The sequence below is a fragment of the Cherax quadricarinatus genome, chromosome 29, assembly GCF_038502225.1.
Source record: "Cherax quadricarinatus isolate ZL_2023a chromosome 29, ASM3850222v1, whole genome shotgun sequence".
NCBI lineage: Eukaryota > Metazoa > Arthropoda > Malacostraca > Decapoda > Parastacidae > Cherax > Cherax quadricarinatus.
The window spans coordinates 5,753,925-5,778,252 of NC_091320.1; the positions used below are offsets into that span (position 1 = coordinate 5,753,925).

The 24,328-nt window shown below is 41.8% G+C and overlaps 1 protein-coding gene across 1 annotated transcript in view; it reads left to right on the forward strand.

The window, feature by feature from the left end:
• The window catches only part of LOC128690634 (golgin subfamily A member 6-like protein 7), a 70,101-nt gene that overhangs the window by 40,141 nt on the left and 5,632 nt on the right, over positions 1-24,328 (forward strand). The window contains exons 3-4 of the mRNA XM_070089608.1: positions 658-783; positions 21,516-21,690. Of these exons, the coding sequence (XP_069945709.1) occupies positions 658-783; positions 21,516-21,690 (301 nt within the window). The remainder of the gene's footprint in view (positions 1-657; positions 784-21,515; positions 21,691-24,328) is intronic.

Consider the following 24,328-nt stretch of genomic DNA (forward strand, 5'->3'; position numbering starts at 1 on the left):
AAACACTCCACTGCTACCACCTGCAGTATCTTAGCCTTCCATGTTTCAGGTCCGCCGTGTGGTTCTAGGTTCTCCTCGTCTCAATGATCCTTCACAATATCATATTTCTGAGCATAGACTATCCAGATCTCTGCTTTGTTGTGGTTTCCTTTATGTGGGGATCCCCAGGTGCTTTTTTCCCGGTTGCTCTCCCTTTCACCCTACAGTGCCTCAGGGAGGTAGTTAAAAAAGATTACAGAGGCGTGTAATATACACAAATAACCCGCACATAAAAGGGAGAAGCTTACGACGACGTTTCGGTCCGACTTGGACCATTGAGAAAGTCAAGTTAGTGTGACTTTGTCAATGGTCCAAGTCGGACCGAAACGTCGTCGTAAGCTTCTCTCTTTTATGTGCGGGTTATTTGTGTATCGTTCCAGTCACGGTATTGTGCCTTTTTTGTTATTTATGCATGTAATATGTCACTAGACTGGATCCAGACATTTTTCCGTCTAGGCAAAATATATTAGTGCTAAACTATTTATAAATTTATCTATCTCTATTGATAGTGATCAACAATCTATGGAGTAGTACTTTTGGTATTTTTGTCCAGTGAGAAAGACATTACAATAAATCGAGCAGTTCTGCAGGTATTCTCATGCACACTTTTCTTTTCAGATGAAGCTGGTGTTGTTGATGACGCTGGTGGGGCTGGGGGCGTGTCAGTTCTTCCCACGGAGGCAGATTTTCGACAGGTTTCCTCCCAAGGGAGGACCTGAGCTTCAGGGTTCTGGCGGCCGGGTGGTGAGCATATAATACTCCTTATCAAAATAAATCAATAGTTTTTAATACTAACATTACCAAATCGAGGCTAAATGAACATTCTTGCACTTTCCTGCCCTTTATCCAGGCTTAAGAATTAGATATACAGTAGTTACCCAAACAAGCTCTTTGATAAGTTATATAAATCAAACGAAAATATTTCAAGTAAATATTAGCATGCTTAAAGTAGGTTGTTAGGTAATTTTTGTGAAACATAAAAGTAAGAATGAAAAGAAAGTTGTTCATCAGTTACTGGTTCTCTCACTGCGGCAACTAGTTCAGCTATCATAACTTTGGGGTCCAGTCCCTGGATCATTTATGTACCTCTGTAATCTTTTTACTACCGCCCACAGGATGGGTATGGGGTGACTACCGCCCACAGGATGGGTATGGGGTGACTACCGCCCACAGGATGGGTATGGGGTGACTACCGCCCACAGGATGGGTGTGGGGTGACTACCGCCCACAGGATGGGTGTGGGGTGACTACCGCCCACAGGATGGGTGTGGGGTGACTACCGCCCACAGGATGGGTGTGGGGTGACTACCGCCCACAGGATGGGTGTGGGGTGACTACCGCCCACAGGATGGATGTGGGGTGACTACCGCCCACAGGATGGGTATGGGGTGACTACCGCCCACAGGATGGGTGTGAGGTGACTACCGCCCACAGGATGGGTGTGGAGTGACTACCGCCCACAGGATGGGTGTGAGGTGACTACCGCCCACAGGATGGGTGTGGGGTGACTACCGCCCACAGGATGGGTGTGGGGTGACTACCGCCCACAGGATGGGTGTGGGGTGACTACCGCCCACAGGATGGGTGTGGGGTGACTACCGCCCACAGGATGGGTGTGGGGTGACTACCGCCCACAGGATGGATGTGGGGTGACTACCGCCCACAGGATGGGTGTGGGGTGACTACCGCCCACAGGATGGGTATGGGGTGACTACCGCCCACAGGATGGGTGTGAGGTGACTACCGCCCACAGGATGGGTGTGGAGTGACTACCGCCCACAGGATGGGTGTGAGGTGACTACCGCCCACAGGATGGGTGTGGGGTGACTACCGCCCACAGGATGGGTGTGGGGTGACTACCGCCCACAGGATGGGTGTGGGGTGACTACCGCCCACAGGATGGGTGTGGGGTGACTACCGCCCACAGGATGGGTGTGGGGTGACTACCGCCCACAGGATGGATGTGGGGTGACTACCGCCCACAGGATGGGTGTGGGGTGACTACCGCCCACAGGATGGATGTGGGGTGACTACTGCCCACAGGATGGGTATGGGGTGACTACCGCCCACAGGATGGGTGTGGGGTGACTACCGCCCACAGGATGGGTGTGGGGTGACTACCGCCCACAGGATGGGTGTGTGGTGACTACCGCCCACAGGATGGGTGTGAGGTGACTACCGCCCACAGGATGGGTGTGGGGTGACTACCGCCCACAGGATGGGTGTGGGGTGACTACCGCCCACAGGCTGGGTTTGGGGTGACTACCACCCACAGGATGGGTGTGGGGTGACTACTGCCCACAGGATGGGTGTGGGGTGACTACCGCCCACAGGATGGGTGTGGGGTGACTACCGCCCACAGGATGGGTGTGGGGTGACTACTGCCCACAGGATGGGTGTGGGGTGACTACCACCCACAGGATGGGTATGGGGTGACTACCGCCCACAGGATGGGTGTGAGGTGACTACCGCCCACAGGATGGGTGTGGGGTGACTACCGCCCACAGGATGGGTGTGGGGTGACTACCGCCCACAGGATGGGTGTGGGGTGACTACCACCCACAGGATGGGTGTGGGGTGACTACCGCCCACAGGATGGGTGTGGGGTGACTACCGCCCACAGGATGGGTGTGGGGTGACTACCGCCCACAGGATGGGTGTGGGGTGACTACCGCCCACAGGATGGGTGTGGGGTGACTACCGCCCACAGGATGGGTGTGGGGTGACTACCGCCCACAGGATGGGTGTGGGGTGCATAATAAAGATATTAAACTAAACTAAGTCACTGCGGCAGCGAATCTTCAGGTGGTCCAAAAATCAAAAATTTTTTACTTATAACACTGAACATTGTTTTAGTCTACAAGTTTATCATATAGTTGTTAACAGTGCCAGATTAAACGTTGTTAACAGTGCCAGATTAAACGTTGTTAACAGTGCCAGATTAAGAGTTGTTAACAGTGCCAGATTAAGAGTTGTTAACAGTGCCAGATTAAGAGTTATCAACAGTGCCAGATTAAGAGTTGTCATCAGTGCCAGATTAAGAGTTGTTAACAGTGCCAGATTAAAAGTTGTTAACAGTGCCAGATTAAACGTTAACAGTGCCAGATTAAACGTTGTTAACAGTGCCAGATTAAACGTTGTTAACAGTGCCAGATTAAACGTTGTTAACAGTGCCAGATTAAACGTTGTTAACAGTGCCAGATTAAACGTTGTTAACAGTGCCAGATTAAACGTTGTTAACAGTGCCAGATTAAACGTTGTTAACAGTGCCAGATTAAACGTTGTTAACAGTGCCAGATTAAACGTTGTTAACAGTGCCAGATTAAACGTTGTTAACAGTGCCAGATTAAACGTTAACAGTGCCAGATTAAACGTTGTTAACAGTGCCAGATTAAACGTTGTTAACAGTGCCAGATTAAACGTTGTTAACAATGCCAGATTAAACGTTGTTAACAGTGCCAGATTAAACGTTGTTAACAGTGCCAGATTAAGAGTTGTTAACAGTGCCAGATTAAGAGTTGTTAACAGTGCCAGATTAAGAGTTATTAACAGTGCCAGATTAAGAGTTGTTAACAGTGCCAGATTAAACGTTGTTAACAGTGCCAGATTAAACGTTGTTAACAGTGCCAGATTAAACGTTGTTAACAGTGCCAGATTAAACGTTGTTAACAGTGCCAGATTAAACGTTGTTAACAGTGCCAGATTAAACGTTGTTAACAGTGCCAGATTAAACGTTGTTAACAGTGCCAGATTAAGAGTTGTTAACAGTGCCAGATTAAGAGTTGTTAACAGTGCCAGATTAAGAGTTATTAACAGTGCCAGATTAAGAGTTGTTAACAGTGCCAGATTAAACGTTGTTAACAGTGCCAGATTAAACGTTGTTAACAGTGCCAGATTAAACGTTGTTAACAGTGCCAGATTAAGAGTTGTTAACAGTGCCAGATTAAGAGTTGTTAACAGTGCCAGATTAAGAGTTATTAACAGTGCCAGATTAAGAGTTGTTAACAGTGCCAGATTAAACGTTGTTAACAGTGCCAGATTAAACGTTGTTAACAGTGCCAGATTAAACGTTGTTAACAGTGCCAGATTAAGAGTTGTTAACAGTGCCAGATTAAGAGTTGTTAACAGTGCCAGATTAAGAGTTATTAACAGTGCCAGATTAAGAGTTATTAACAGTGCCAGATTAAGAGTTGTTAACAGTGCCAGATTAAGAGTTGTTAACAGTGCCAGATTAAGAGTTGTTAACAGTGCCAGATTAAGAGTTGTTAACAGTGCCAGATTAAGAGTTGTTAACAGTGCCAGATTAAGAGTTATTAACAGTGCCAGATTAAGAGTTATTAACAGTGCCAGATTAAGAGTTATTAACAGTGCCAGATTAAGAGTTATTAACAGTGCCAGATTAGGAGTTGTTAACAGTGCCAGATTAAGAGTTGTTAACAGTGCCAGATTAAGAGTTATTAACAGTGCCAGAATAAGAGTTATTAACAGTGCAAGATTAAGAGTTGTTAACAGTGCCAGATTAAGAGTTGTTAACAGTGCCAGATTAAGAGTTGTTAACAGTGCCAGATTAAGAGTTGTTAACAGTGCCAGATTAAGAGTTGTTAACAGTGCCATATTAAGAGTTGTTAACAGTGCCAGATTAAGAGTTGTGAACAGTGCCAGATTAAGAGTTGTTAACAGTGCCAGATTAAGAGTTGTTAACGGTGTCAGATTAAGAGTTGTGAACAGTGCCAGATTAAGAGTTGTTAACAGTACCAGATTAAGAGTTGTTAACAGTGCCAGATTAAGAGTTGTGAACAGTGCCAGATTAAGAGTTGTTAACAGTGCCAGATTAAGAGTTGTTAACAGTGCCAGATTAAGAGTTGTTAACAGTGCCAGATTAAGAGTTGTTAACAGTGCCAGATTAAGAGTTGTTAACAGTGCCAGATTAAGAGTTGTTAACAGTGCCAGATTAAGAGTTGTTAACAGTGCCAGATTAAGAGTTGTTAACAGTGCCAGATTAAGAGTTGTTAACAGTGCCAGATTAAGAGTTATTAACAGTGCCAGATTAAGAGTTATTAACAGTGCCAGATTAAGAGTTGTTAACAGTGCCAGATTAAGAGTTATTAACAGTGCCAGATTAAGAGTTATTAACAGTGCCAGATTAAGAGTTGTTAACAGTGCCAGATTAAGAGTTATTAACAGTGCCAGATTAAGAGTTATTAACAGTGCCAGATTAAGAGTTGTTAACAGTGCCAGATTAAGAGTTGTTAACAGTGCCAGATTAAGAGTTGTTAAGAATTATTAACAGTGCCTGATTAAGAGTTATTAACAGTGCCAGATTAAGAGTTAAGAGTTGTTAACAGTGCCAGATTAACAGTGCCAGATTAAGAGTTATTAACAGTGCCAGATTAAGTGCCAGATTAGTTTAAGAGTTAACAGTGCCAGATTAAGAGTTGTTAACAGTGCCAGATTAAGAGTTAATAACAGTGCCAGATTAAGAGTTATTAACAGTGCCTGAGATTAAGAGTTAAGAGTTATTAACAGTGCCAGATTAACAGTGCCAGATTAAGAGTTATTAACAGTGCCAGATTAAGAGTTATTAACAGTTATTGTTAACAACAGTGCCAGATTAAGAGTTGTTAACAGTGCCAGATTAAGAGTTGTTAACAGTGCCAGATTAAGAGTTGTTAACAGTGCCAGATTAAGAGTTGTTAACAGTGCCAGATTAAGAGTTATTAACAGTGCCAGATTAAGAGTTATTAACAGTGCCAGATTAAGAGTTGTTAACAGTGCCAGATTAAGAGTTGTTAACAGTGCCAGATTAAGAGTTATTAACAGTGCCAGATTAAGAGTTATTAACACTGCTAGATTAAGAGTTATTAGCTGTGCCAGATTAAGAGCTATTAACAGTGCCAGATAAAGAGTTGTTAACAGTGCCAGATTAAGAGTTGTTAACAATGCCAGATTAAGAGTTGTTAACAGTGCCAGATTAAGAGTTGTTAACAGTGCCAGATTAAGAGTTATTAACAATGCCAGATTAAGTGTTATTAACAGTGCCATATTAAGAGTTATTAACAGTGCCAGATTAAGAGTTACTAACAGTGCCAGATTAAGAGTTATTAACAGTGCCAGATTAAGAGTTATTAACAGTGCCAGATTAAGAGTTATTAACAGTGCCAGATTAAGAGTTATTAACAGTGCCAGATTAAAAGTTATTAACAGTGCCAGATTAAGAGTTGTTAATAATGCCTGATTAAGAGTTGTTAACAGTGACAGATTAAGAGTTATTAACAGTGCCAGATTAAGAGTTGTTAACAGTGCCAGATTAAGAGTTGTTAACAGTGCCAGATTAAGAGTTGTGAACAGTGCCAGATTAAGAGTTGTTAACAGTGCCAGATTAAGAGTTGTTAACAGTGCCAGATTAAGAGTTGTTAACAGTGCCAGATTAAGAGTTGTTAACAGTGCCAGATTAAGAGTTGTTAACAGTGCCAGATTAAGAGTTGTTAACAGTGCCAGATTAAGAGTTGTTAACAGTGCCAGATTAAGAGTTGTGAACAGTGCCAGATTAAGAGTTGTGAACAGTGCCAGATTAAGAGTTGTGAACAGTGTCAGATTAAGAGTTGTTAACAGTGCCAGATTAAGAGTTACTAACAGTGCCAGATTAAGAGTTGTTAACAGTGCCAGATTAAGAGTTATTAACAGTGCCAGATTAAGAGTTGTTAACAGTGTCAGATTAAGAGTTGTTAACAGTGCCAGATTAAGAGTTGTTAACAGTGCCAGATTAAGAGTTGTTAACAGTGCCAGATTAAGAGATGTTAACAGTGCCAGATTAAGAGTTGTTAACAGTGCCAGATTAAGAGTTGTTAACAGTGCCAGATTAAGAGTTGTGAACAGTGCCAGATTAAGAGTTGTTAACAGTGCCAGATTAAGAATTGTTAACAGTGCCAGATTAAGAGTTGTGAACAGTGCCAGATTAAGAGTTGTTAACAGTGCCAGATTAAGAGTTGTTAACAGTGCCAGATTAAGAGTTGTTAACAGTGCCAGATTAAGAGTTGTTAACAGTGCCAGATTAAGAGTTGTGAACAGTGCCAGATTAAGAGTTGTGAACAGTGCCAGATTAAGAGTTGTGAACAGTGCCAGATTAAGAGTTGTTAACAGTGCCAGATTAAGAGTTACTAACAGTGCCAGATTAAGAGTTGTTAACAGTGCCAGATTAAGAGTTATTAACAGTGCCAGATTAAGAGTTGTTAACAGTGCCAGATTAAACGTTGTTAACAGTACCAGATTAAGAGTTGTTAACAGTGCCAGATAAAGAGTTGTTAACAGTGCCAGATTAAGAGTTGTTAACAGTGCCAGATTAAGAGTTGTTAACAGTGCCAGATTAAGAGTTGTTAACAGTGCCAGATTAAGAGTTGTTAACAGTGCCAGATTAAGAGTTGTTAACAGTGCCAGATTAAGAGTTATTAACAGTGCCAGATTAAGAGTTATTAACAGTGTCAGATTAAGAGTTAACAGTGCCAGATTAAGAGTTGTTAACAGTGCCAGGTTAAGAGTTATTAACAGTGCCAGATTAAGAGTTATTAACAGTGCTAGATTAAGAGTTATTAACAGTGCCAGATTAAGAGTTATTAACAGTGCCAGATTAAGAGTTATTAACTGTGCGAGATTAAGAGTTGTTAACAGTGCCAGATTAAGAGTTGTTAACAGTGCCAGATTAAGAGTTGTTAACAGTGCCAGATTAAGAGTTATTAACAGTGCCAGATTAAGAGTTATTAACAGTGCCAGATTAAGAGTTATTAACAGTGCCAGATTAAGAGTTACTAACAGTGCCAGATTAAGAGTTATTAACAGTGCCATATTAAGAGTTATTAACAGTGCCAGATTAAGAGTTATTAACAGTGCCAGATTAAGAATTATTAACAGTGCCAGATTAAGAGTTATTAACAGTGCCAGATTAAGAGTTATTAACAGTGCCAGATTAAGAGTTGTTAACAGTGCCAGATTAAGAGTTGTTAACAGTGACAGATTAAGAGTTATTAACAGTGCCATTATTAAGAGTTATTAACAGTGCTAGATTAAGAGTTGTTAGCAGTGCCAGATTAAGAGTTGTTAACAGTGCCAGATTAAGAGTTGTTAACAGTGCCAGATTAAGAGTTGTTAACAATGCCAGATTAAGAGTTATTAACAGTGCAAGATTAAGAGTTATTAACAGTGCCAGATTAAGAGTTATTAACAGTGCCAGATTAAGAGTTATTAACAGTGATAGATTAAGAGTTATTAACAGTGCCAGATTAAGAGTTACTAACAGTGCCAGATTAAGAGTTATTAACAGTGCCAGTTTAAGAGTTACTAACAGTGCCAGATTAAGAGTTATTAACAGTGCCATATTAAGAGTTATTAACAGTGCCAGATTAAGAGTTATTAACAGTGCCAGATTAAGAGTTGTTAACAGTGCCAGATTAAGAGTTATTAACAGTGCCAGATTAAGAGTTATTAACAGTGCCAGATTAAGAGTTATTAACAGTGCCAGATTAAGAGTTACTAACAGTGCCAGATTAAGAGTTATTAACAGTGCCATATTAAGAGTTGTTAACAGTGCCAGATTAAGAGTTATTAACAGTGCCAGATTAAGAATTATTAACAGTGCCAGATTAAGAGTTATTAACAGTGCCAGATTAAGAGTTATTAACACTGCCAGATTAAGAGTTGTTAACAGTGCCAGATTAAGAGTTGTTAACAGTGACAGATTAAGAGTTATTAACAGTGCCAGATTAAGAGTTATTAACAGTGCTAGATTAAGAGTTGTTAGCAGTGCCAGATTTAGAGTTGTTAACAGTGCCAGATTAAGAGTTGTTAACAGTGCCAGATTAAGAGTTGTTAACAATGCCAGATTAAGAGTTATTAACAGTGCCAGATTAAGAGTTATTAACAGTGCCAGATTAAGAGTTATTAACAGTGCCAGATTAAGAGTTATTAACAGTGATAGATTAAGAGTTATTAACAGTGCCAGATTAAGAGTTACTAACAGTGCCAGATTAAGAGTTACTAACAGTGCCAGATTAAGAGTTATTAACAGTGCCTGATTAAGAGTTATTAACAGTGCCAGATTAAGAGTTATTAACAGTGCCAGATTAAGACTTATTAACAGTGCCAGATTAAGAGTTATTAACAGTGCCAGATTAAGAGTTATTAACAGTGCCAGATTAAGAGTTGTTAACAGTGACAGATTAAGAGTTGTTAACAGTGACAGATTAAGAGTTGTTAACAGTGACAGATTAAGAGTTATTAACAGTGACAGATTAAGAGTTATTAACAGCGACAGATTAAGAGTTGTTAACAGTGCCAGATTAAGAGTTATTAACAGTGACAGATTAAGAGTTATTAACAGCGACAGATTAAGAGTTATTAACAGTGCCAGATTAAGAGTTATTAACAGTGACAGATTAAGAGTTATTAACAGCGACAGATTAAGAGTTGTTAACAGTGCCAGATTAAGAGTTATTAACAGTGCCGGATTAAGCGTTGTGAGCAGTGCTGGCCAGGACACGGCTGGGGTATAGTTGCAGCCTATCAACAACAACAATAACAGTCATAATTCGACTGTTAATAAACAGATTTGTCACATAGAATTCTTATCCATTTCTTATTAGCAGGAATCTTCATATTTAACTTTAGTTACGTAAGATTGTTGCCTAGTAATTGAATTAAACAAATTAAAATATATTTCAAAGCCCCTAAATGAAATTGTAATCAAACCTAAGCATAAATAATGTAAAGAGAGAAATTTGCTTATAGGTTTTAAGTTAGAAAACGCACTGTTTATCAACAGTCATAATTCCGACTGTTGTTGAAGATGACGGGTCGCAGTGTGTCATCCACGGAGTTCAAGTTAATAATAATTTGCTTTAAGAAACATGAACAAGCATTAGGACACAGAAAACGTTTCAGTCTTGCCACTTTGATCACTTCTAACACACAGAACTTTTCGGTCTTGGCATTTTGATCACTTCTAACACACAGAACGTTTCAGTCTTGCCACTTTGATCACTTCTAACACACAGAACGTTTCAGTCTTGGCACTTTGATTACTTCTAACATAAAGAACGTTTCAGTCTTGGCACTTTGATAATTTCTAACACACAAAACGTTTCAGTCTTGGCACTTCGATCACTTCTAACGCACAAAATGTTTCAGTCTTGGCACTTTGATCACTTCTAACACACAAAACGTTTCAGTCTTGGCACCTTGATCACTTCTAACACAAAACGTTTCAGTCTTGGCACTTTGATCACTTCTAACATACAGAACGTTATAGTCTTGGCACTTCGATCACTTCTAACACACACATTTTTTTTTTTTATTCGCCGGTATTCTCCCGGCCCGGGTCTTTTCCAAGTAGTGGTGACCCGGCCTTGGCTCCCTATCTGGGGAGTATCTCGAGACCTAAGTCTCCCATGGGAGGAGGTACAAGTACCCCCTCATCTTTGGGACCAACTGTCCCCAAGCCTGGCCACAGTCCCCGCCCTCACGGGGCTCGTAGGGAGAAGCTAGGCCTCTGGTCTGCCATCTGCCCCGCCTCAAAGGGGCTCGTGGGGATGGCAGTCTTGTGAGCTGCAGATGGTAGCAAGCTCAGGCCTCTCTTGACCTTATAACACACACATTAAAATGACAGTTTACTCAGGCAGGGGGTGAGGTGTGAGTGTCAAATAGTGACCTTAAGAATGCCATATTGGCATGAGGACAGGTTGACAATGAGGTCACGTGACTCCTGTGTTGTTAGGTGGGTGATGTTTTACTCAGTTGAGTATTATGTGTTTTAGAAGTGATCAAGGTCCCAGGACCGAAACGTTTTCTAATAAATATGTCCAAGTGTTTGTTCCTGTGTCTTTCTAAACCAACGTAAAATCTGGAACACCCTACCTGAAAACTCTAGAACTGCAGACACATTCATCACTTTCAAAATTACAGTTAGAAAATATCTTATCTCCCTGATCCACCCCAACAACTAACTACATGATAACCACCTGGTGGTTCACAATTACACTCACTCACCCACTGACTATAAACCCAGAAATACTAATCTTAATCTTAAAATAATAAATCCTAACTAGTCACAAGTTTGCCTATGATACTCCAATATAGACACCTTGTATTATGCCAAAACAAAAGCATTCACATTGCTAAACTCACAAATTATGATGTAGTCACTTAGCCTTAATACCATAATCTGTAAGGATTTAATGTTAAGATTTAGTCTAAGTCTGTCCGAAATGTCTAGCCATGCTAGGTGTCCTAGTGGCCCCCTCTGTAATTAGTATTTTATAACATGTAAACCACACAATACCCAAAACCTGTAAACCCCACATTGTAACCCTATTAGAGAATAAACTTGAATTTAATTTAATTGAATTTGTCGGAATTAATTGCCGAGGTTTATATCATTCAGGTACAATTACATAATCTTTGGACGATTACAACTGTTGTGCATAATAATGTGCACAAATTACCTACGATAACCTAAATGATTGATCGACACCATGCCTAACCCTTCTAGGGTAGGGTAGGTGCCTGAGCCCGAGCCTTTAGCTCATAAGACTGTCATTCCCATTTGCCCCCTTGAGGTGGGGATGGCAGACCAGAGAGGCCTAGCTTGTGGCTAGGCCTGGGGACAGTTGGTCCCAAAGATGAGGAGGTACTTGTGCCTCCTCCCATGGGAGACTTAGGTCTCAGACACTCCCTAAAGAGCGAGCCAAGGCCGGGCCACCACTTGGAAAAGGCCCGGGCCGGGAGAATACCGGCTAATCTTTACCTAACCTAACCTAAATGATTATTAGCGCTATTACACCGTGGTCACACTTGTCAAAGACTTTTGCAAAGTCTGCGTATATTACATCTGTGTTTTGTTTGTCTTCTAGAGCATCCAGGACCTTGTCATAGTGATCCAGTAGTTGGGGCAGACAGGAGCGACCTGCTCTAAACCCGGGTTGCCCTGGGTTGTGTAACTGATGGGTATCTAGATGGGTGGTGATCTTGCTTCTTAGAACCCTTTCAAAGATTTTTATGATATGGGACGTTAGCGCTATTGGTCTGTAGTTCTTTTCTAACGATTTACTGCCACCTTTGTGGGGTGGGGCTATGTGGAACGACCCCTGTGTCCATGCTCCCTCTCCAAAGGATGTTAATAGCACATGATAAGGATTTCTTTGAGTTCCTGATGAACACGGAGTTCAATGTGTCTGGGCCTGGGGCAGAATGAATGGGAATGTCATTTATCGCCTTTTCGTAGTCATTTGGTGTTTGGATAATATCAGATAGGTTTGAATCTACCAAATTATGTCTCACTCATAAAAAAATGATTTAAGACTTCGACTCCCAGGATAATATAAGAAAATCAATGCGTTATCGAGGACTGTCTGTCTTATTTCCACTGTGTCCCACTGGTGTCCAGTAGCTCGATCCCTAGTGCACTCAGCTAACACACTGAGATCCGGCGATCGATCCCCAGTACGACTGACAACATTAGGACGTGTTTCCATAAGACACCTGCTGTCCATATTCACCCATCAGTAAAATGGGTACCTGGGTGTTAATCGACTGGTGTGGGTCGCCTGAAATGCTCCACATAACAAGGTTCTTTCTATACAGTAGTATGTCATTGACGTCAGCTAGGACTGTATACCTTGTACATGTACTTGTAGAAATAAAGATCTTATTATTATTTTCGTCCTTCAGTCTTGTCCCCCAGGATGCCACCCACATCAGTCGACTAACAACCAGGTATCTACTTATTGCTAGGTGAATAGGGACAGCAGGTATAAGGTGACTAGCACCCAAGTACCCACTTTCTGCTAGGTGAACAGGGACAACAGATGTAATGTAACTAGCACTCAGGTATCTACTTACTGCTAGGTGAACAGGGACAGCAGGTGTAAAGCGACTAATACACAGGTACCTAATTACTGCTAGGTGAACAGGGACAGCAGGTGTAAGGTGACTAATGCCCAGGTATGTACTTACTGCTAGGTGAAATGGGACAGAAGGTATAAGGTGACTAACACTAAGGTACCTATTAACTGCTAAGTGAACAGGGACACCAGGTGTAAGGTGACTAGCACTCAGTTACCTACTTACTGCTAGGAGAACAAGGGCAGCAGGTGTAAGGTGATTAACACTAAGGTATCTACTTATTGCTAGGTGAACAGGGACAACAGGTGTAAGGTGACTAATACTACTAGGTGAACAGGGACAGGAGGTGTAAGGTGACCAACCCACAGGTATCTACTTACTGCTAGGTGAAGAGGAACAGCGGATGTAAAGTGACTATCAACATTCATGTACCTACTTACTGCTAGGTGAACAAGAACAGCGAGTGTAAGGTGACTAACACTGAGGTACCTATTTACTGCTAGTTGAACAGGAATATCATGTGTAAGGTGACTAACACTGAGGTACCTACTTACTGCTAGGTGAACAGGGACAGCAGGTTTAAGGTGACTAACACTCAAGTACCTATTTACTGCTGGGTGAACAGGGACAGCAGGTGTAAGGATAAATGTCCAACGTTTCCACCCGTGCCGGGGATTGAAGCACGGACACTCAGTGTGTGAGGGGAGAGTGTTGCCAACCGAGCCATGGGACACCGTTGCTTATCACAGTCCTAGCAACACTAGATTACAGTTACCTGCCATAGTGCCAGCAACACCAAAGTACAAATTGTTTAGTTACCCTCAAAAGACGGAACTTTGTTTTCTTTTAACCTAATGTTTAATGGTACACTAAAGTAAATTTTTAAAATTGTTTCGGGCTTTCTCGTTTATTTATCATCCGTTTTTTATGCTTTGATATGCAATGTGCTTTGGCAAAATGTGTTCCAGAAGTAATATTTACCTTACTAAGAATTTTTGACTAGATACCTATTTTAATGATAGGTGAACATGGACAGTAGGTGCCTTGCGGAAACACATCCTAATGTTAAGTAAGTAAGTAAGTAAGTTATTCAGGTATACACATCGACACCATGCCTAACCCTTCTAGGGTAGGGTAGGTGCCTGAGCCCGAGCCTTTAGCTCATAAGACTGTCATTCCCATTTGCCCCCTTGGGGCGGGGATGGCAGACCAGAGAGGCCTAGCTTGTGGCTAGGCCTGGGGACAGTTGGTTCCAAAGATGAGGGGGTACTTGTGCCTCCTCCCATGGGAGACTTAGGTCTCAGACACTCCCTAAAGAGGGAGCCAAGGCCGGGCCACCACTTGGAAAAGGCCCGGGCCGGGAGAATACCGGCTAATCTTTAATAATAATAAATCAGGTATACACAAATACAGTTACATAGAATTATCATACATAGAAGCATATGTGTAGAGAACCTAGGATAACCCAAAAAAGTCAGACAGAGTGACTTATTTCCATTGTGGTCCTTTTACCTTATTATTATAATATAAAGGTTATAATATTTTCTTATTATTCTATAATGAAGATAACATCTTATTATCATACTAAAAAGACTATCAACTACACGAGGGTCATTAAGACTATCTACAATACGAGGGTCATTACTAGGAATAAGGTAAAATTTACACGTATGTTAGATAAAAAATAGAAAATCATTCCCCTCCCTTTCTGTAGCTACATTCATCAGACACCTTTTGGCACTCTTCTTGTAAGTAAGTAAGTAAGTAAGTAAGTAAGTAAGTTTATTCAGGTATACACAAATACAGTTACATAGAATTATCATACATAGCAGCATATGTGTAGAGAACCTAGGATAACCCAAAAAAGTCAGACAGAGTGACTTATTTCCATTGGGGTCCTTGAACTGGTTCATGCTATGACTGGCTTTGACATGTGCGGGTAGTCTGTTCCATTCCTTTATTGCTGTACAATAAAAGGTGTTTGAAGCCTGGCCACTGACTGTGGGTACTAAAAAGTTGTGTTCTCTCCCCCTAGTACTATGATTGCTTTGGTTCCCAACCTTGACAAAATTGACAGCAAGATATTCTGGACACCCTTCGAGAAATCGATTGGCTTTAAGCCTAATTAACAAACTATATTAATGGTGATTCTTAAAGAACATGTTACATGGAATCACAACAGCTGAGCGACCCAGGGTGGCATGGGTTCAGACCAGGTTGTTACTGTTTGTGTCTATTGCTCTGCAGCTGCGATCATGATGTATTGACCTTGAAATGTAAGCAAAGGAATAACCGGAAAAGTAGACAGATGGCTATTTCACTCCGTAACAAATATAACTCAAAGAGTAAAACTAAAATGAAGTAATTGGTTGTTACAGTGAGACGTTCTTTTCCCCCCAGGCACTGGTTGATCAGGCTCTGATCCACCAGGAGGCCTGGTCACAGACCGGGCCGCGGGGGCGTTGACCCCCGGAACTCTCTCCAGGTAAACTCCAGGTAAACTGACATAAATCATAGCACCACTAATAAAAAGCTGTAGTGGGGGTTTGTCAGGAGACATTAGAATAAGAAATACACACGTTGGATATCAGGTCGAGTTCCCTTAACCTCTCCTCAGTTCCGGGACTAATCGTGCTGCAAATTTTTGCACCTTTTCCAATTTCGTGACGTGTTTGATTAGCTGAGGATTCCATACTGGTGCTGCATACTTCAGTATAGGCCTGAAGTACACGGTGTACAATGTCGCGAATGACTCCTTACTCCAAGGGCCCATATGCTGCAGCAGTTGTTTGATTGATATGTGCCTCAGGAGATGTGCCCGGTATTATACTCACCCCAAGATCCTTTTTCTTGAGTGAGGTTTGTAATCTCTAGCCCCCTAGACTGTACTCCACCTGCGGTCTTCTTTGCCCTTCCCCAATCTAGACCTAGGATCTGGACCAGGTTGCAGCCTGTCCAGATCCCTTCGTAGCTCTGTCTATTCCTCGTCTGATTGAATTCTTCTCATCAACTTCACATCACCTGCTAACACGGAAACCTTTGAGTTTATTCCTTCCATCATGTCGTTCACAAATACCAGAAAAAGCACTTCGCTCGTCAAAGGCGCCCACTCTGACGCCTCGCCACGAACAATGACTCGCTGTTGTCTTCCTGAGAGGTATTCCCTGATCCATTGCAGTGCCCTCCCTGTTATTCCTGCCTGATCCTTCAGCTTTTGCTCTAATCTCTTGTGTTGGACTGTGTCGAACGCCTTCTTACAGTCCAAGAAAATGCAATCTACTTACCCCCCCCCCTTGTCTTTCTGCTGTCACTCTGTCATAGAGCTCCAGTAGGTTTGTGACACAGGAATTCCCATACCTGAAACCGTACTGGCTGTCGTTGATAAGCTCATTCCATTCTAGGTGTTCCACCACTCTCCACCTGATAATCTTTTCCATGACTTTGCATGCTATACATGTCAGTGACACTGGTCTGTAGTTTAATGTTTCGTGTCTGTCTAATTTTTTAAAAATTGGGACTACATTTGCTGTTTTCCACACCTCAGGTAATCGCCCTGTTTCGGTAGATGTGTTGAAGATTGTTGTTAGTGGTACACAAAGCGTCTCTGCTCCCTCTCTCAGGACCCATGGAGAGATGTTATCCGGACCCCATCGCCTTTGATGTATCTAGCTTTCTTAGCAGCCTTTTCACTTCTTCCTTGGTTGTATTTATTGTGTCCAACACTTGATGATGTACCAAACCTCTTTGTTTTTCTGGATTCTCTTCTGTCTCCTCTGTTAACACTTCTTTGAGTCTCATGTTGAGCTCCTCATGGTCGTTTCTTGTGATCTCCCCTCCTTCCTTCCTCAGCCTGATTACCTGGTCCTTGACTGTAGTTTTCTTCCTGATGTGGCTGTACATCAGCTTTGGGTCAGATTTGGTTTTGGCTGCTATGTCATTTTCGTATTGTTCTTGGGCCTCCCTTCTTACCTGTGCTTATTCATTTCTGGCTCTAAGTCTGCTTTCCTTATTCTCCTGAATCCTTTGCCGTCTATACATCTTGCATTCTCTAGCACACATGGGCTCATCCTGGCTTTCTCGTTATTTCTGTTACCCGTGGACACAAACCTCTCCTCAGCTTCCTTGCATATCGTTGTCACGTATTCCATCATCTCGCTTACTGACTTCCCTGCCAGTTCTCTGTCCCACTGAACACCGTGCAGGAAATTCCTCATGCCTGTGTAGTCCCCTCTCTTGTAATCTGGATTCATTCGTCCTGCCCTTCCTGCTTCCCTCTCCACTTGTAACTCTACTATATATTCGAAGCTCAGAACCATGTGGTCACTGGCCCCGAGGGGTCTTTCATATGTGATGTCCTCAATATCTGCACTACTCAAGGTGAATACTAGATCCAGTCTTGTTGACTCATACTCTCCTCTCTTTCTGGTAGTGTCCCTTACGTGTTGGTACATGAGGTTTTCCAGTACCACCTCCATCATCTTAGCCCTCTACGTTTCTGGGCCCCCCATGTGGCTCTAGGTTCTCCCAGTCGATTTCCTTGTGATTGAAGTCACCCATAATCAGCAGCTTTGTGTATGTACTCACCTAATTGTTGTTGCAGGGGTCGATACTCAGCTCCTGGCCCCGTCTCTTCACTGACCGCTACTGGGTCCTCCTTCTCTCTGCTCCATTAGCTACATCATACCTCGTCTAATCTTCCTGCCTCCACTACATCACTTGCCAGAGTGTTCCACTTCCTAACAACTCTGTGGCTGAAGAAATACTTCCTAACATTCCTTTGACTCATCTGAGTCTTGTTTCTGTGTCCCATCTCTGGAACATCCTGTCTATGTCCACCTCATCTATTCCACGCAGTATTTTGTACGTCGTTATCATGTCTCCCTTGACCCTCCTCTGTGTATGTGAGTGTATGTGTGTGTGTACTCACCTAGTTGTACTCACCTAGCTGAGGTTGCAGGGGTCGAGTCCAAGCTCCTGGGCCCGCCTCTTCGCTGGTCGCTACTAGGTCACTCTCCCTGAACCGTGAGCTTTATCATACCTCTGCTTAAAGCTATGTATGGATCCTGCCTCCACTACATCGCTTCCCAAACTATTCCACTTCCTGACTACTCTGTGGCTGAAGAAATATTTCCTAACATCCCTGTGATTCATCTGTGTCTTAACTTCCAACTGTGTCCCCTTGTTACTGTGTCCAATCTCTGGAAGATCCTGTCTTTGTCCACCTTGTCAATTCCACTCATTATTTTGTATGTCGTTATCATGTCCCCCCTATCTCTCCTGTCCTCCTGTGTCGTCAGGTTGATTTTCCCTAACCTCTCCTCGTTGGACATACCTCTTAGCTCTGGGACTAGTCTTGTTGCAAACCTGTGCACTTTCTCTAGTTTCTTTACGTGCTTGGCTAGGTGTGGGTTCCAAACTGGTGCCGCATACTCCAATATGGGCCTAACGTACACGGTGTACAAGGTCCTGAACGATTCTTTATTAAGATGTCGGAATGCTGTTCTGAGGTTTGCTAGGCGCCCATATGCTGCAGCCGTTATTTAAGAACATAAGAACGTAAGAATGGAGGAACACTGCAGAAGGCATACTGGCCCATACAAGGCAGGTCCTTATCAAAACGACCTCTACCCAAAGCTACCTAAGAATTAACTCCCGTACCCAATGACACCAATCAAACCCAGCCCCTCGCACTCATATATTTGTCCAGTCTCTTCTTAAAGCTACCCAAGGTCCTAGCCTCTATCACCCCACTGGGAAGACTGTTCCACGCATCTACAACTCTGTTAGAAAACCAATACTTACCTATGTCCTTTCTAAATCTAAATTTATCCAACTTAAATCCATTATTCCTGGTTCTTACCTGGTTCGACACACTCAGTACTTTATTAATATCTCCCTTGTTTATGCCCGTCATCCACTTATACACCTCAATGATATCTCCTCTCATTCTACGTCTCTCCAGAGAGTGGAGATTTAAGGCTTTAAGTCTATCTTCATACGGGAAATTCCTTACACAGTAAATCATTTTAGTCATTCTTCTCTGTATGTTCTCCAATGAGTCTATATCCATCCTGTAGTAAGGAGACCAAAACTGAGCAGCATAATCTAAATGAGGCCTCACCAGTGATGAATAGAGCTGTAAAATAACTTTTGGGCTTCTGTTACTTACACTTCTTGAGATAAATCCAAGTAATCTGTTTGCCTTGTTGCGTACACTTAGGCACTGCTGTCTTGGCTTTAGGTTTCTGCTCACCATGACTCCCAAGTCCTTTTCACACTCTGTATGATCAAGCTCTACTTCACCTAGTTTATAGCTTCGAGGGTTATTTTCATTACCAAGGACCAGTACCTTACACTTATCCACATTGAACTTCATCTGCCATTTTTCACACCAAGACATTAATTTGTCTAAATCCTCCTGGAGTTCATTGCTATCCTCCTCAGAATGAATCATACGGCCTATCTTTGTATCATCAGCAAACTTGCTCATGTCACTCGTAATCCCTTCATCAAGGTCATTAATGTAAATTATGAACAAGAGAGGGCCTAAAACTGTTCCTTGTGGAACGCCACTAGTAACTAATCCCCATTCAGATTTGACCCCATTAATCGAAACTCTCTGCTTTTTATTGGTAAGCCATGCCTCTATCCATTCTAGAACTTTACCTCCTATACCATGAGCTGCCACTTTTCTTAAGAGTCTCTTGTGAGGTACTCTGTCGAAGGCTTTACTAAAATCCAAATAAACAATATCATATTCTTTATCACTGTCTACTGCCTCAATTGTTCTATTGAAGAACGTCAGTAAGTTTGTTAGGCAGGAACGACCTCTCGTAAACTCATGCTGAGATTCATTTATCAAGTTATGCTCTTCAAAGTGACTTCTAATAATGTCAGCTATAATTGATTCTAGTACTTTGCCTACTATAGATGTCAGGCTTATTGGACGGTAATTTGAAGAAACATACTTATCCCCTGATTTGAATATAGGATGGTCGATGTGCGCTTCAGGAGATGTGCCTGGTGTTATACTCACCCCAAGATCTTTTTCCTTGAGTGAGGTTTGTAGTCTCTGGCCCCCTAGACTGTACTCCGTCTGCGGTCTTCTTTGCCCTTCTCCAATCTTTATGACTTTGCACTTGGTGGGATTGAACTCCAGGAGCCAATTGCTGGATCAGGTCTGCAGCCTGTCCAGATCCCTTTGTAGTTCTGCCTGGTATTCGTCCGAATGAATTCTTCTCATCAACTTCACGTCATCTGCAAACAGGGACACCTCGGAGTCTATTCCTTCCGCCATGTCGTTCACAAATACCAGAAACAGCACTGGTCCTAGGACTGACCCCTGTGGGACCCTCGCTGCTGTCTTCCTGACAAGTATTCTCTGATCCAATGTAGTGCCTTCCCTGTTATCCCTGCTTGATACTCCAGTTTTTGCACTAATCTCTTGTGTGGAACTGTGTCAAACGCCTTCTTGCAGTCCAAGAAAATGCAATCCACCCACCCCTCTCTCTCTCTTGTCTTACTGCTGTCACCATCTCATAGAACTCCAGTAGGTTTGTGACACAGGATTTCCCATCCCTGAAACCATGTTGGCTGCCGTTGATGAGATCATTCCTTTCTAGGTGGTCCACCACTTTTCTCCTGATAATCTTCTCCATGACTTTGCATACTATACATATCAGTGACACTGGTCTGTAGTTTAGTGCTTCATGTCTGTCTCCTTTTTTAAAGATTGGGACTACATTTGCTGTCTTCCATGCCTCAGGCAATCTCCCTGTTTCGATAGATGTATTGAATATTGTTGTTAGGGGTACACATAGTGCCTCTGCTCCCTCTCTCAGGACCCATGGAGAGATGTTATCTGGCTCCATTGCCTTTGAGGTATCTAGCTCACTCAGAAGCCTCTTCACTTCTTCTTCGGTTGTGTGCACTGTGTCCAGCACATGGTGGTGTGCCCCACCTCTCCGTCTTTCTGGAGTCCCTTCTGTCTCCTCTGTGAACACTTCTTTGAATCTCATGTTGAGTTCCTCACATACTTCACGGTCATTTCTTGTTGTCTCTCCGCCTTCCTTCCTTAGCCTGTGTGTATGTGTGTGTGTGTGTGTGTGTGTGTGTGTGTGTGTGTGTGTGTGTGTGTGCATTTTCTCATTCCCAGAAAAAACAATTAAATATAACACATAAAATGCAAACAATAGAACACATCCTTATGGTTATATTTCGTTCTTGTTACCAAGAAAATGTGGGATTTAACTAGCATTTTTACCAGTTAAATATAATCGTGCTTTTTGTTGGTAAGTTATTACCTACCTGAGCGACCGTAATTGAACATGCGAAAGTTTATGTAAAATTATATTCCATAATATACCTAATTTATTCAAGTAACTGTATTAACAGAAAAAATTAATTTGAAGATGAGGAGTAACACTTTCAATGATTGAATACTTAAGTAACCCGCCCATAGGAGAAGCTTATGACACCACATCGGTCTGACTCGGGCCATGACTCGGGCCATTTACAAGTCACACAAACACACCAAAGTGAGGAGGACCGTGTTTATGGCGATGCTAATATTTAAATGTTTCTTGTAGATTGATGACAGCCACGGTGGTAGCGCATATTACTTCTCATGGAGACACGATGGTGGTAGAATGTACACTGGCATTGTTGCTGCCCGCTTGTGTACACGTCTGGGTGATGGGTGGCAGCCCCTGGCTATCAGTTCCCTTGACGAACTCAAATATATCTATGGTATTATTGCCAGAGGTTAGTTTCTGTTACGTTTGTTGCTTTATCTGCTTATAATCTTACCAATACCCAGCTTGTTCCTGTATTTATAATGCTTTCATGCAGGTTAATGCGTGCGCAATGCTCAGAAATTTAACTTGCATAAAAATTCCTTATATATATATATATATATATATATATATATATATATATATATATATATATATATATATATATATATATATATATATATATATATATATATATATATAGTATGCAAAGGCCTTAATGTTTCTCGTGCTACGTCAGTAGCTATGCACTGTTACAATACTTGCAGCAGATCGATTGAGGGGAAAATTCTCTCAGAGGTAAGTCAGTGTGTCCTGCCAGAGAGAAATTGAGGCACCAACCACCCACATCCTGTCCCCTCACCCACCATTTGGGTGCATGGGAACCTCCAAGGTTTTCGGAACGCAAGTTGAAGAATAATATAGATAGGAAACAAGCAGCCCAAAACTGCATCTAATTACTTCCAACTGTTCAAGTATTAGTATGAAATCCTCTGATCCTGGTGGTTCTTCCACCAAGACTCTGGGTTTATGCAGAACTTTGTATTAATATGAGAACCCCTTGTGCCTCGTTGTCACTATAATACTGTTTGTCGGAGAATATTATTGAATTTTTCAGAAAATGTGCAGAACATTCCTTACAGAAATTCTCCTGAATGTTCTTTGTCACAAGTTCTTCTGAATACTGCTAATAGAAATCTTGAATATTCCCTGTCGCTAAATATTCCGAAAATGCATTAATATTCCTGCTCCCATAATATCCTGAATATTGCTTATTGTGCGGAATATTCCGTATCGCTACATATCCCGGATATTACTTGAAGTAAATATTTTGAATATTTATATCATAAACTTATCTACTTTGCTTCATATAGAGGATGGTTTACACATCCTAAATATTTGTAACTGTGACCATTCACCTGTATTAACAGATATTCCTAGAAGCCTGAATACCTCTTTCTCAAAGACTCCAGTATCAACAAGTCACTCCCTCTGACATTATTGGTTTGTTTTAGACAACCCACATATATGTTACTATATATGTTAGATGCAATCACATAACTTATGTAACTGTACCCATGTGCAAGTGTTCCTAATCAGACTCACTAATATGTAGCAATCTACCCTCTGAACGCAGTCAGAGAAAATGAGAAGCAACAATGACAGAACTATTGGGTACAATGACTTGAGCCCAACCTAGTAGATGATCGCAAGTACTAAAATGGTTCAAGATAGCACTCGACTCCTGGCCCTTCCTAATCAAGTACTGATGTTAGGCTAATCTGGTTTCCAGTGGTTTACCTGTTTTCCCAACGTATAAAAGAGAGCATAGTGTGCATGGGACCTTGTAAACACCACCAACTAAGGTGGGCAATGTATTCAGTATTCAACTTCTGTTTCACCGTTCCATTATTTTTGAAGGTAGTATTTATAATGAACTTTTTTAGTGTTTTACACATCTGACTAGAATCTTATTGTAAAGCAAAACCAATGTATTTTTCCTGAAGGGCAGTTGCCTAGGTTCAATCCTGAAGAAAATCTTCCTAGCTGATAATAACACCTCAATGAATTACTTGGGATATCTCAGTTTTGTGCTAATGTTAATATTTATTTCACATCAATACTCCGGGATACAAATAAGCAGAGCTCTCGAGAACATTGTAAAGGAAAAGACTCCTTTTAACTCTAGACTCATGGCTAGAATAACAGTGAATGTATGACGACACATTAATTGACTTCGTGTACAATGTAAATTTAAATCTCCTGTCAACATGATGGATCAGAACATCTAGGAAACACAGTTTGTTATCCACTTCGTGTTCAGTAGTGAACTTAACTGACGGTACAAAACCACTGAATCTAGGAAGGAGCTCATAAATATCGTGACCTCTAGGATACAAAGAACATCGTCTACGCGTCTAAACCATTTTGCTTTTCATTGGAAGATATCTTTAAGGAATCTAGTCTCTCACTGAAATTCCTACACATGTTACTGAGTAAGGGGCTGAGGGAATTTCCCCATGGCCATGTATTGTTTTTTGAGCGTAGTATTTAACTTCAAATAAAACTAACAGTCCATAACACAATTTAATAAGTTCAATAATTCTATTCGTGGGATAGAGCATAGAGAAGTTTTCTGGTTCCTCTTCAAGATACATAAACAAGTCACTGACAGGAACTCTGGTGTACAATGTTGTGGCATCAAAATTCTCTAGTAAAGTCAAAAAGTCATATGAAACACTTAAATTTTGGAGTTTCTTTGTAAAGTCAACTTTATTATTAATATGCTAATTGGAAATCCTTGCTTGACTAGTTGATAGTGATTAGATGCGGTTTTGTGCTATCACTTGTCCATATTCTGTAACTTGCTTGAAATATTGTAACCTCTCATATGGGAGGTAAGGGAAGAGGGGACAGTATGTGGGTTGCTAGTGCCTGGGTCGCCCTCTCTGGCTGGGTGGACATGTGCCGCTCTCTCTGGCTGGGTGGGCCATGTGTCGCCCTCTCTGGCTGAGTGGGCCATGTGTCGCTCTCTCTGGCTGAGTGGGCCATATGTCGGATACTCTTGCTCACCTCCAAGAGAATTTTCCCCTCAACTTCCTGTTGCA